The sequence below is a fragment of the Oryzias latipes genome, chromosome 9, assembly GCF_053564925.1.
Source record: "Oryzias latipes strain Hd-rR chromosome 9, Olatipes_Hd-rR_3.1".
In the NCBI taxonomy this organism is placed as follows: Eukaryota; Metazoa; Chordata; class Actinopteri; order Beloniformes; family Adrianichthyidae; genus Oryzias; species Oryzias latipes.
The window spans coordinates 26,583,048-26,596,263 of NC_136245.1; the positions used below are offsets into that span (position 1 = coordinate 26,583,048).

The 13,216-nt window shown below is 36.1% G+C and overlaps 1 protein-coding gene across 1 annotated transcript in view; it reads left to right on the top strand.

The window, feature by feature from the left end:
- ipo11 (importin 11) overlaps window positions 1-13,216 on the top strand; it is a 136,034-nt gene that overhangs the window by 52,372 nt on the left and 70,446 nt on the right. Inside the window, exons 15-16 of the mRNA XM_023958341.2 lie at window positions 78-183; window positions 10,973-11,099. Of these exons, the coding sequence (XP_023814109.1) occupies window positions 78-183; window positions 10,973-11,099 (233 nt within the window). The remainder of the gene's footprint in view (window positions 1-77; window positions 184-10,972; window positions 11,100-13,216) is intronic.

The window sequence follows — 13,216 nt, forward strand, 5'->3', positions numbered from 1 at the left end:
TGAAACAGAGCTCATGCTGTTTTCCTTAGTGAACACAGGAATCCACGTTTGGTTTTTGTGTTTCTGTTTCCCCTCAGTATACAACGCAGTGGGACTTGCAGCGTATGAGCTGTTTGACAGTGTGGACTTTGATCAGTGGTTCAAGAATCAGCTTCTTGGAGAGCTGCAAGTCAGCCATCACAGGTATTGTCTACTATTTTGACTCATCATGCAGTCAATTTGTTCCTATTGCTGAAGTAAATCTTTTTAGTCAGATAGTATTCTAGTACTATACTATTCTTATTGATATTTTTGCTTTACACAACAAATAAAAACTCCATCCATTTTCATCTTCAAAACGCTTAATTCCTTTTGGGGTTTCATGGTTGCTGGAGCCTATCCAAGCTACTATTGGACAAAGGCAGTGTACCCCCTAAATAGTTTGTCAATTTGTCGCAAGGCCACACAATCAAACACACATTCATCTTCACACCTAGGGGCAATTCAGTCTTCAATCAACCAATGAAGAATGTTTTTGCCATTTGGGAGGAAACCGGAGTACCCAGAGAAAACCCACACGTGTCCAAGAGCATGCAAACTCCAAACAGAGAGGAATTCAAACTAAGACCTTTTTGCTCTGGGGCGAGTGTTCTAACCACTACACTCCAATGCAGCCCAGCAAAAACATACTTTTTCCTTTATCATCGTCTTTCTCAAGACTATGGTAATACAGCATCACTCCAGCACTCTTGCAGACAAATAAAAACAAGATGCATGAAAAACTGAAAAAGAAGTGAAGTCAGCTCAGTTTATGAAGCCGTAAAATGCCAGACGAATGATTTTAGTACTGGCTGGATAAAAGACAGAGTGGCCAAAGGCAAGGTGCTTTGATTGGGATGAAGAACAAAGGACTAGCTTTTACATTCAGGGCCTACGGCAACAAAAACAAAAAAGCCTGCAGCACTCGGAGGGTCAGCTGCTCAGGTTAGTGCTTACGTCAGGGTGGAGACAGGCTGATGTCACTGCTGCCCTGGAACTACACGGTGCATGTGTGAGTGAACCCTCCACTCTTACTTAGATCTTTTATTTGGAGATTGTCTCTATATGACTGGTTTGAATTCTTCCAATTTAATCAAATACAGACAATGAGTAAACAGAGCAAGAGATGTCATCTTGGAATATATTAGCATGAATTACATTTCTGAAGAAAAACATCCTGTATAAGTTTTGCCCCATTTCTTTTAGTTTTTATTGCTAAAAACTAAAATAAACTAAAATAAACCCTCCTATTCTGTATGCTAGTTTAGTGAATAAAAAGCATATTCATTTTGATTTTGGAATTTTCTTTTACAAACTTCTAAAATTCATTACCTAATCCTTTGATAACAACTATAATACAACTATAATACATAACTATAACAACTATAATACATTTTGTTGAAAAAGTTACACCACCAAACAAATATACAGATACATTTTATGTTGATGGGATTAAAGTAAACCAACAGCCTCATAAAGCAGTAGCAATATCATTTACTTTTATAGATGCAATAAAACAGTTTATTAAAAATTGCTTTATTTTCCCCCAAACTGTAAAATTAATCATTGTATGAAACACAAAAGGTTCTCCTAGATATTAGTCGGTTGTGGATGCATTGCCGTACTTGATAAAATCACAGATTTTCACTGTGCTGTGTTAAGTGAAGTTGGTTTCATCAAATGTTGGATTAACTTATTCTTTTGATGTACATTCTGAAAAGAAGCAAAGATTCGGCATAAATATAAAAGCTGTGGTATTTTTGATCTATTTCGTGAGTGTTTTTTTTTTCTCCTTTTCTGCAACTAAATCTCTATATTCTGTCTATGTGCTGAATATGAAGGCTTTCTTCTCACCTAAATTAACCTTCCTCCGTGTTAACTTCAAACACCATCACTGGGTTTTCTTTCTTTACCGTTTAATTTATTCCTGAATCAACTTTGATAATATAGTAGTAACACAAATAATGATTGGGGTGTAACAATTCATTTGAGCAACGATACGACTCAATTCAATTGTGGTTGGCGATTCGATTCCCTTTCAAATTTGGTTCATTTTGAACGATCCAATGCGGTCCGATTCACTGACCTAAAATCAATCCAGGACATTTTAAACCAAAAATTCAACCAGTGTGACCTGGGTACTGAACAGAGCTGGTGAAGTTTTCCAGATTCCTTGCATTTCTTGCAAGATAAGCAAGTGTAAATAAATAAGTAAACAATAATTGATGGCGAATCCAGACAGATCAATCTGGTTTGATTGTAGGAATAGAAATCGAATAATCAATTAAATCTTACACCCCCAATAAAGACAAAAGAACCTGTGTAAATCATTTTTAGCAAAAAAAAACAACAATACAGAATGTAACTCCTCTGTCAATAAGAAAATATTTGGTAATGTAACCCCCCCCCCCCCCCCCCTTGTTATAGATGTTAATGAACGTTTTTAACCCTTTAATGCTGGTTGTAGCAAACCTGCTACAAACCACTTCTGCTTCAAAATTATCTAAATGTAGCATCTACTTAAAAGCAAAAATAGAAGTGATTTTTTTTTTCTACTTTTCTTTTTCATAGCTGGAAATTATTTCAGGCATCATTTTAGTATGAGCAAGAAAATCAAATAATTTAGATCAGAAGCACCCGATATAGCAGAATTTTCTTCCTATTTTGGCACACCGGTAATCTTATGGGGAGAAGACACAGACGCCTATTCTTCTGTCTTTAATACATTTGTTGCTGTTAACAGAATATTCCTAGCTGCTCCACTGTCTGCCTTTTTAGTCCTTTGGGTATTTGCAGTTAAATACAATATGCTTTAAAAAACCTTGATCTTCATCTTTGTTTTACACATTAAGATAAAATGTGTTAAAATAAATATCCTCAGTTATGTGCAAACACGTCTGTTTTAAATGGATTATGGTGTCGTTAAACTTGAGCCTCATATGTAGAGAACTGAAGTTTATCTTGCATCCCAGCTCTCTGTATGATAGTTTCAGTGATGTCTCTATGGGGAAGGGCATCCTTGGTGCTATTGATTTTTAATTTTCCTTTAACCTCTTCATTTTTTTTTGTCATTTTATATCCTATTGTTTTTGATCAATAGATTTTGTCTTATTTAGCAATTTATGACTAACAGTTGGTTTTATTTTCAAGCATCTGTTTCTGCTGTTGTGTTCATAAGACTTTTATATGCTTCTCTTGAAGTATTTCGTAGCAATAGTTCAATGGCAAGAGTACTTGAGTCATTAATTATATTGTGATCTTATGCTAATAAAAATCTTTGCATCAGGTTTTTGTCCAGTTTCAGAGAGAAAAAGAAAAAGATTAGAGTTGCAGGTGGTGGTGGTTGTTGGACTTGTGGGCGTCCTGACCAGGCAGACCTCTACAGCAAGTCTTAAACATTGTAATGGACATGTGAGTTTACGGATAAGGCACAGGAAGGCAGTGCATGACTTCCTCCTAGGATAAAGAGGAGAAGTTGCATTATTGGACTGTGACATGAGGTGAAAAGCAATTCCGTTTACATCCACACGTACTTACTTAGTGTTAGTCGGTTTTCTGCTGTGAGCTCCCAAACCAGCTTCATTTAATGTCTTTTTTTTAACAGGCCAATGTTTTTGTTAATATTCTAGTATTTAATTAAGCAATAAAACTTCTTTTTTTAGTCTTTGTCTCGTCTCACTTCTGACATAACTTTTGAATGCCATCATGCAGACTTTCCGAGATCTAATCTAAATATCCGATATAGCAGATTTACAGGCATAAAGAAAGGTAACACAAGCATTCACACACAAGCAACAGTTCCAACTGAGCCAAAATAATTATGCAGCATAATAAGTTATGCACAATCTGTAGACAGACTTCTAGCAGTCCTGTCGTCAGGCATGTGCACACATGGGGCCACACTTGCCCTTTTTGCCTCATATAACAAAGTGCCCTAGTCCCTTCTGTTATTTTTTATTTATTTTTTAAATTAACATTAATAAATTCATATAAGCGCTACAAGAAACAAAGCAGTCGGTACAAAAATTCCACGTTGTACCCTTTTCTTGAAATCCGGGGATCCTGAACTGCTGCTTCTGTCTTTGCGGCTCCACTCGGACTCAAAGCCGCCAGAGAGAGAGATAAATAATTTTATCTTGTAGGAATTAATAGCAATTGTCTTATATTATGAATGTTGTGCAAGTTACTTGTTATTAAATAGGAGTTATTTCTCTTCTTTACTGTAATAGTCTTAGAATTTTGAAGCATTTTATGACTTCTGAATCATTCTGAAGTTACTTTCTTTGTAAAACCTGCGGGAGTAGAACGTCAAATCTGAAGTTACAAATAAACTGCAGAACATTTTACATTTAGATGAGAGGGGAAATGGTTTAACACCGCTTTCTTAATAATATCGTTTATCAGCTGCAGTCAATTTAGCCCATTAAAAATTCGAATTAAGGTTTTCTGCTTTAAAAAAAGAAAATAAGAGTGCAAACCTGAAACCTGTGTGCCCCAGAAAGACTTAAACAAATGCTACCTGATAATAATTGCACGTTAAAATTGCTACACTTGTTAGATCACAATAATTATACAGACAGATGCTGGCTCTGTTAAAAAACAAGACTAGAGGAATTAATTAGGAACACAAAAATGGAATAAGTGTTTGTGTTAGTGAACCTTATCAGGAAATGTGGCTTAGTAGATTAAAATAAATAAAAGAATCTTTAAGTGACTTAAGTAGAAAGAAAGAATTGTGTGATTTTTTTATTCTAATTTTTTAATGCTACATGCTCTTGCCACATTGAACAATCTTGTGCTGTCACTCAAAACACAACTTACTGACTACATAATGAGTAAAATATTACTCAAAATTTATGAGTAATGCCTTTTACTACTTTAAAGAAAACAAGTATAATGTTACTGTAGTACATTACTTTTGTAATTGGCTACTCTCAACACCGAAAATCAGACAAATATTGATTTCTTATAGTCTGGAACCAAAAACTGGTCAAAATTCAACGTTAGTAAGTTCTCGGCTACTCTGGCCTAAGAACTATTTCCTGCAGTCAGCCTGAAAAGGGGGGCTTGTTTTCTGTGGAGTTTATTATTTTATAATAATGTAGTGAAATTATTCATATATGAGGGCCATTGGTTTGTACATTTCAATAGCTTCTTTTTCACCCAGGAACAAAATGGGTAATCATCTTTTAGCCTTTACGTACAAACTCAGTTTTGGACCTTTGGCACCATAGTTACTAGTCACACTTTGGTATAATGCTAGATACCTTCCGTTTGCATTCATAGCTGGACATTTTTTATTGATTTTTACATACGTCCTGTTTGTTCTTCATTGCTTAGCCTCTAATTGCTTCATGTGATGTAATGAATCATTGTACCTAAATGTTAAAAGCTCAGGGAAAAAAAAGTGCACAAACACAAATGTTCATGGACATGCAGCAGTAACCACATGACTCATTCTCTGACAAAGAAATACCTGTCAATGTTCCCTGGTTTAGTTGCATGTGCTTATTTCAATAGATTAAAAAAAAATCTCCATATCAGGCGGGGAGATGCAGATGTAGTGTTTTGTCATTTCGATGTCGGGATAAAACGGGGTAAAAAAAAAAAAGGAGAAAAAATTACTTTGGCATTTCACACAATGTTTTTGTGACTTGACCTTTTTGTGTTTGAAAAATCACTCTCTTGAATGACTAATGCACTATAATTTTGTTTTCCTTTCTTGCTCCCTGTTTGCCACAAATTAACAGTTGGATTCTATTTTCTCTTTTTTTTGAACTTTTGGAACTATAGAGGAAGCTGATGGCCCCGGGCAGGCCGAGTTGAAAACGTACATGATTTCTGAAGCAGCAACTCTAGTCTGGGAGATGTTTTGTGAAACTGCAGAACAGGACTTTCTTTTGTGGCTGGAGGGGGTGCTGGCAAACTGTCAGATAATGAAGAAGGGGGAAACACTGTTGGGAAGAAGAGATGGAGTCGACTTCACTTTTTGGAGGTCAGGGATGATGCATCTGGGTTGCCAAACTGGGGTGACGGTCCACTTGATAATCTGCCTCAACTAAAAAGGATTAGATGTCTGAGCTCTCAGGAGAAAGTTGACAAAAGTTTGGCTTAGGCTCACATTCAAGAAAAAATGTGTTAGTAAGGGTAAAACTAACCTGACTCACGACGGTCTAATCCCAGCTCACGTTCCCTATTAGTGGGTGAACAATCCAACGCTTGGTGAATTCTGTGCATGTGTCGAATTCTGCGAACACTGTGCATCACCGCACTATTTTTTTTTGGAAAGTTTTATTTATTTATTTTTTTTTTTTTAAGTTCTGCATATGCTGCGTGATTGGAACTATAATAGACACATGAAAAACATTCATCTTTGCTCATTATTGATTTTTCTGCTAGTCCTGTGTTCAAACTTCAAGGGTTTCCGGGGAAAACCTTTTATTACTGTTCTCCGCCCCTCCCTGCACTGCGCCTCTCACCTCTTGCGCTGCCCGCGGCTCTCACTCCCTCTTAGAGGGGCTGTGGTTAACTGCGACACCATCATCAAGTGGCTTTAGATGACTCAGCTCATGCTAATAATGTCATTCTTCATGAACTATTGTAGACATTTTGATGACGTGTCTTTATTTTCCATAAATGTATTCTTTGTCTGCCTGTGGTTTAGTGTGTCAGTATTTGACAGAAATACAGCAGGTAATGCAGGAAAACAGCTGCACTTTTTGAGATCATAAATAGAAAAATCAATCATTTAGAAACATTTTTTTTTTTCCTATGGGGGGCCTGGCAAAGGAGTTATTGAGAAGCACTGCCTTAACCCAACATTCTTACACCACTCTTATGGGAGACTTCAATATTGTTAGACAAGCTCTACTTGAAAGACTGAATGGAGGTATACACAGTTACCTACATTTGCGCAGAAGCCCCACCCAATACAGCGTAAAACAAAATGGGTGCAATTACATCCATTCCATAAAACCCAGGGAGAGTATTCTGTGTTGGCCTACTGGTAGTCTCATACACACCTTCCACTAAAATTCCCTGAAACAGTGCCTAAGAACACGCCATGTCATGTGTGGAATGAACCTCCAGACTTACAGAGGGATCCAACCCCTTTAGTTACAAGCCATAACAATGGCTTTCACTGTCCAACATGACAATAAGACCGAATCCGAATTCTACCCCTTTCCCTATGGCTTCTTCCTACCCCTACTATTTATGGAAAAATAGTGACTTCGAATTTGGGCATTACTCCCAGGCGAAGCGCTCCGGAGCCTCTCCTGGAGTTTCCGCTCCGTAAGTGGTCGCGCAACTCTCAAATTCGCCGATTTTAACCTCAAAAACTGTGGAAAACGTGTCTTGTCAACTGAAAATGTTTATTTAACACGGATCAGTGGAAAATAATATTTACTTAATGTACGTTTTTCTATTTTATCACAATGACAGGTGAGGCTGAGCCTCACTTGCCTCGTCTGACTGCACGTCACTGAACTCATACATGTTTCACATATTTTTCAGAAACCACCACTATCAAATAAGCTGTCTCAAAAGAGTCCCTTAAGCACAATCTGCTACAGAGGCTTTAGAATTTGTGACTAACTTTACTTTGGATAGATGTAAGACACCCTAACATCTGAAGAGAAGCAGGTTTAAAGAGGGTGTAATGATTAATTCAATTCAATTTTATTTGTATAGCCCAAAATCACAACAACAGTCGTCTCGATGGGCTGGATTAGGAAGGACTAGAATATTTTTGCCTTTTTACAAATTTACAGATTCTGTCAGAAAGATTGAAGAAATCAATAATAAATCTAACCTTCTCCCTATTATCAGCCAAAGTTACTAGTAACTTAGTAGCTTATATAGTTAAGAAGATCATGTAATACTTTTACCTTTGTACTTTTTTCTTCCAATAATTTCGTTTGTATCTGATTTTCATTTTATCATCATTCACTGTGGATTATCACTTTTTCATCCACTCCCAGCAGCCAATCAGAATAGAGTACTCAGCCGAACCATGGTATAATCATAGTTATAAGCTCTTGATTCAGCATGAAACCAATAAATCAAAAATATAAGTCATAGCAATAGTCTTCCAGAGGTCAACAGGTCTAATTTGTGAAAGTATGGAAGGGGACTTGTTTTTCCAGGTACACTATTGGAATCCTGATGCTCCTGTTTAGTATGGACAGGGTGCCAGTCTGGGTTGTTTAGATATCTTGCCTTCAAGACCCTTTTACTGGAGGTATTTTTGACATGTTTCACTGGCAGGAGGCCTCAGGGCAAACCCAATTCTAGCTGGATAGGCTTTTATCTTTGATGGCTCAGCATCACCTTGGATGAGGTTTGGAAAATGTCTGAAGGGAGGTAGATTTTTGTATCTCTACTTGGGCTATTGTGACCCAGATAATCTTTAGAAAATATGCTGTTTAGTTTCTTGTTTAAATGTTACTGATGCGGGCAGGCATTATCTATCTTTGGGATTTTACAGATGATACGTCTTGAAGGTGATGTGAAAGTGAACCATTGTAATTAAACTTTAAGATTGATTCTACAAGCCAGCTTACACAGTGCTTTGGCAAACTCATGGAATTTGTTTTGCATAAGGCAGCACAATTCATCATGCACTCATGCTGCACTGCAATATCAGCAACCTCTATCAATCTCATGAAAACTGATATGAGTGCATTTTAGTGAAACAAAACATTTTGTTTTCTTTGTTAGAAATCTTGACTTGAAGATGTTCTTTTTGTTTGAATTAGCAGAACTTGTTTTAGGAGAACAGAGACGGAATGACATGGTTGAGGGATTTGGCAATAGATTTAACATACCGGTAGTACATTGCTAGAAATCATTGAAATGTGATAGCCAACATGATTTAAAATACAATAAATGACACTGCAATAAGAAAAGGTTAGGCTAACTTTGGGAAATCTATCTTGTTTAGCTTTTGTTACATGTGTTTAGTTCAGTTTGGGACATGGTTGTATTTTGAGAACATGTGAGAGTTGATGAGTCATGTTCAACCTTTGACTGGCAGAATGAAACTCTTGTCAGCTCGTCCCTCTAGCTCCTTTTTCATTCTTTATATGTACTTTTTTAGCTGACAACTCTTGATGCTGCAGCTAAAACAGATATTCTGTATTTGACAAGTCCTGAAACATACATTTGTATACCGTACTTAGAGATTATAACCTTAAACCTTTCTATTGCGTTGATAAAAAATATACCACTATACCCTTTTGCAGAACTGTAAGTTACTCATTGTAACGTTACTATTTTTGTTGTTGTAATAGCTTTCAGACAAAAAGATTTTGTATTTAGTCACATTTTTTTTATTACGGAGTAAATATTCATTATTTTAATTTATAAGTATTAGAAATAGTATCAAAGAATGTGGAATATCACAATTACTTTTGGTTTATAACCATGTATTTGGCATATTTTTTAAATCTTAATCCAATCTAGTATTTTTGCTGTTGATCTATGGCTACCAAATAATTCCAGTTCTAATGATGTAAATTACAAAAAAATTAGGTTAACTTTTGCAGAAGTTTCACATTTATTCATATTCAATTTATTTATTTTTGTCACTTTGAGTGTTCTCCACAGGTTTAGCAAAATAACTACAATTTCGGATTAACGTTATTTCTATTATTTATTTTATCCAAATGTGTATTACGGTACTTTAAACAAAAGCTGTTGGAATGTTGGAATTGGCAAAAGCAGCACTGAAACAAAAAACAAAAACAAAAAAAAAAACTTTAGTTTCTTAAAGATTAGAGAGCAAAGAAAAAAGAAAATCAGAAAGTTAGCCGAGTTCATTTCTGGTTGTGTGGCAGCCTATTATCACCTGTGAATGTATTATTTATGTGCATTGTCACTCATTTTGAGTGGGTGTCAGGCAGTTTCCAACATGATTACTGGTGCAGGTGTACATGCTGTCATGTTGGAGCCACATATCACATGTTGCCCCCCTACAAAGGTTGTTAAAGAAACAGCTCTTGCATTTAAAGCCATTTTGTCTTATCGTCTTATAAATAGGAATTTGGCCCAACGTTTGTGATGGTTGTCTTTGAAATTTAAAGGAAAAAATCTGTATTAAAGAGCAAGTGTCCACCCACACGCAGCAAAACACACTTGGTTTTGTCCATGATGTCATATTCCGTCTTAAAGCTTTGACTCATACCCTTGTTGTGTTTTTCCCCAGTTAGTTGACCAAAGTTTGGTTTGTTGACTCTATGGATGTTGGAGAGGCCAACAAGAGCGTTATCTTCCCACACTCTGTATTCTCTCATCACTCTGTTTTCTTATCCCTCCATTCCCTCATTTTTGTCAAGGTGGTCCCTTGACACAGTTTCCTCTTCAGATACTAAAAGGGCAGATGTTTAGGGACACTTGGCCAAAAGAGTTCTTGAAAAACCATCACTAGCTAACATGCATCGCAAGGCAATTTAATTCACATCACTTGCCACTTGGCCCCAGTGGGCCTGTGAATCAACTGGTTTTATACCAAGAGTGTTCTCCGTATTTGCACTCTATTTAGTGCTTTCTTATTCCTTCTGGCTTATTGTGCATGTCTTCTTAAAAAAGTAATAGAAAACCATCATGTTAGTTTCAAACAGTCTCCTACTTGCCAAAATGTCTTTTAATTACTATTTTAATATGAGCTGGTTGTTCATTAGTGGCATTTACTCCTCCCATTTATATAGTCTCAATATTTGTCATGTATCAGATGATCCAGATTTGGAAACCAAAGTAGATACTTCATCATTTGAATGATAGCTTCAGACATTTTTCTATCTTTCTATATTTAATTTGTCGTAATCAGTATAATGGGGAAAAGGTTTACTGGTTTATCCACCAAAATAATGATTCAAAGGTAGTGAAAGGTAGGTGCTTGAAATTTATTTTGAACCAGTCTCCATTTTTTTCTTTCTGTTTTGTCCTCCTTCAGGTACAAGTTGATACGCAGGAGAGTCATCTGGCTGATAGGACAATGGATTTCTGTCAAGTTTAAATCTGTCCTGCGACCTTTACTCTACGAGGTCATTTTGAGTCTCATGCAGGACCCTGACCTGGTGGTAAGAAAGACACCTGTGTGTTTGTACCTGTTTACATGTCATTAATTCTAAAAGATTGCAAATTTGACAAGGTTTTCATTTACGTTTATGCACTTACTAGTAGAGACTGTAAGTGAAAGTCTAAGTATATCAGAAAAGATGATTTTAATACCAGGATGTCATGTTTTCTAATTTGTGTTCTTGCCTCAGAATACATTTCTTTTCACTTAATGTATTTTTTATCTTGTAACTCTTCAATTTACTACAATTTCTTTTAAAGCCATTGAAAAACAGACCACATTGGAAAAGGAAGTTATGTTTTAGATCAGGGCTGGCCAACCCTGGTCCTCTGCCTGTTTTTCCTGTTTTCCCATTCTGCTACTATAGAGAGACATGCATGTCCATAAAAGGACGGTGAATTATATAGGTGGTTTTTCATAACCCCCTTCTTTTCAACTTGATGTCTGCCATAGATGCTTATTAAAATAAATGAATTAGCTGGCAGTGTATGATTATAAACGTGTGTACAGGTGGCCCAGTTTGAAGATATTCATCATTAAGGTCCATATAATTTGTTTTTATTTATAATGATTGAGCCTCTTTAAAGTTGCCCACTAACACAAAATACTGGCTTCTCGATTTACTTTCATTTAGTCTTCTAGTGAGGCTGAACGGATTTGGTGATTTCTCATGTTAAAACGTGGAAATTGCTCTATTCTTCATGAGGGTAATTATGCCTTCTAAATTTCCAATGGCCCTTTCTTTTACATAAGCCTTCTATTAGATCACTGAACAGCTCACCAATCATGATGTGGTCACTGATCAATATTGTGCCTGGACCAGCATAGAACTCTTAGGGCAAATTTAATTATTGATCATAAACTTTTAATGATGCTAATAAAGGGAACTGCAGTTAGCAGTGCGTATTTAGCTGTTTAATGGTCTTTCTGCTTTTGGGAATCACCCAAAGCCATAATTATTCTATTTATCTGATATTTTGGTTTATGTATTTTAATGAGAGGTTCAATGAACTGAAATGGTCGAGGTTTTCCAACTTTAGGCTGCTTCTACTTTGTCATGACAGATGGTTGTTAGGAATAAGAAACACTGGAGGCCACCCATTTTACTTCAATTAACTCTAATATCCATTAGAGCAAAAGCTACCTTTATCTCTACCTAGTTCATTTTGTGTCTTTTTCCTCTTGCCTTTTTTTAAGAATTAGTGTTTAGTGGTTGAGTATGTGATCCTTAATCAAATCTTAAAAAAGTGAATTTAAAGGTGATGATTTGGAAGCATGAAAGTAGCTGATGCATGAACAACTTTTTTCTTCTTAAATGTAATTTAAACCACTAACCCAGATGCCTCTGCAATTACCTTGGATTTTTAATTTTTTTTTTACTGACAGAGATAATGTCTTTGTGGCAAATCACTGGATAAAACAGTTGCTTTCTGAAGTTAAAGTGTGTGAACATAAGCTTGAAAAAAAAATGCCTAGTGGTTCTCTGATGAACCAACCTGGCTCCAGTCACTTTGGTTTTCAAGCATCCCAATATTGACTCAGATCAAGTCGGACCAATCACTGCTTACTGGTGTTGTCTGTTTCCAACACGGTGACGTCTGTATTGTGAAAACATGGCAACTAAATTGACTTCATTTCAATGGAACCAGTTGTCAGCTGTTTTCTATGGGTGACGTCACAATCACTCTAGTCCAGTTCTTATGTACTGTCAATATTTTCACCTTTGTGGTGTGAAGAACATTAGAAAAAGAATGGTTCTTTTGTATTAAAACTAAATTGGTGCTGGTCATCTAAAAAAGGGACCAAGCTTGTGGGCTACAATGAACTGTAGATAACATAATACATGCTAGAATCCAAGGCATTTATTTTCGTTTTAAACTGCCTTTTCATGTTTTTCTTCTCTTTAGGGCCTCTTGTTAAGGCTTCTGCATAGTTGTTCTCATCTTCACTGAAGGCTTAAGGCACTTTGGAAGACATATTCTCTGTGATTCCTTTGCAGAGTTTTTTTTTTTTTACTTTAGAGGGTGGTGTTCACCCTCTAAAATATTGTTGTTACTGTTAGTTACTGTAATTATTTTAAACTGAAGTTTGTCTTTTAATTTGACGGAAAAAAACATC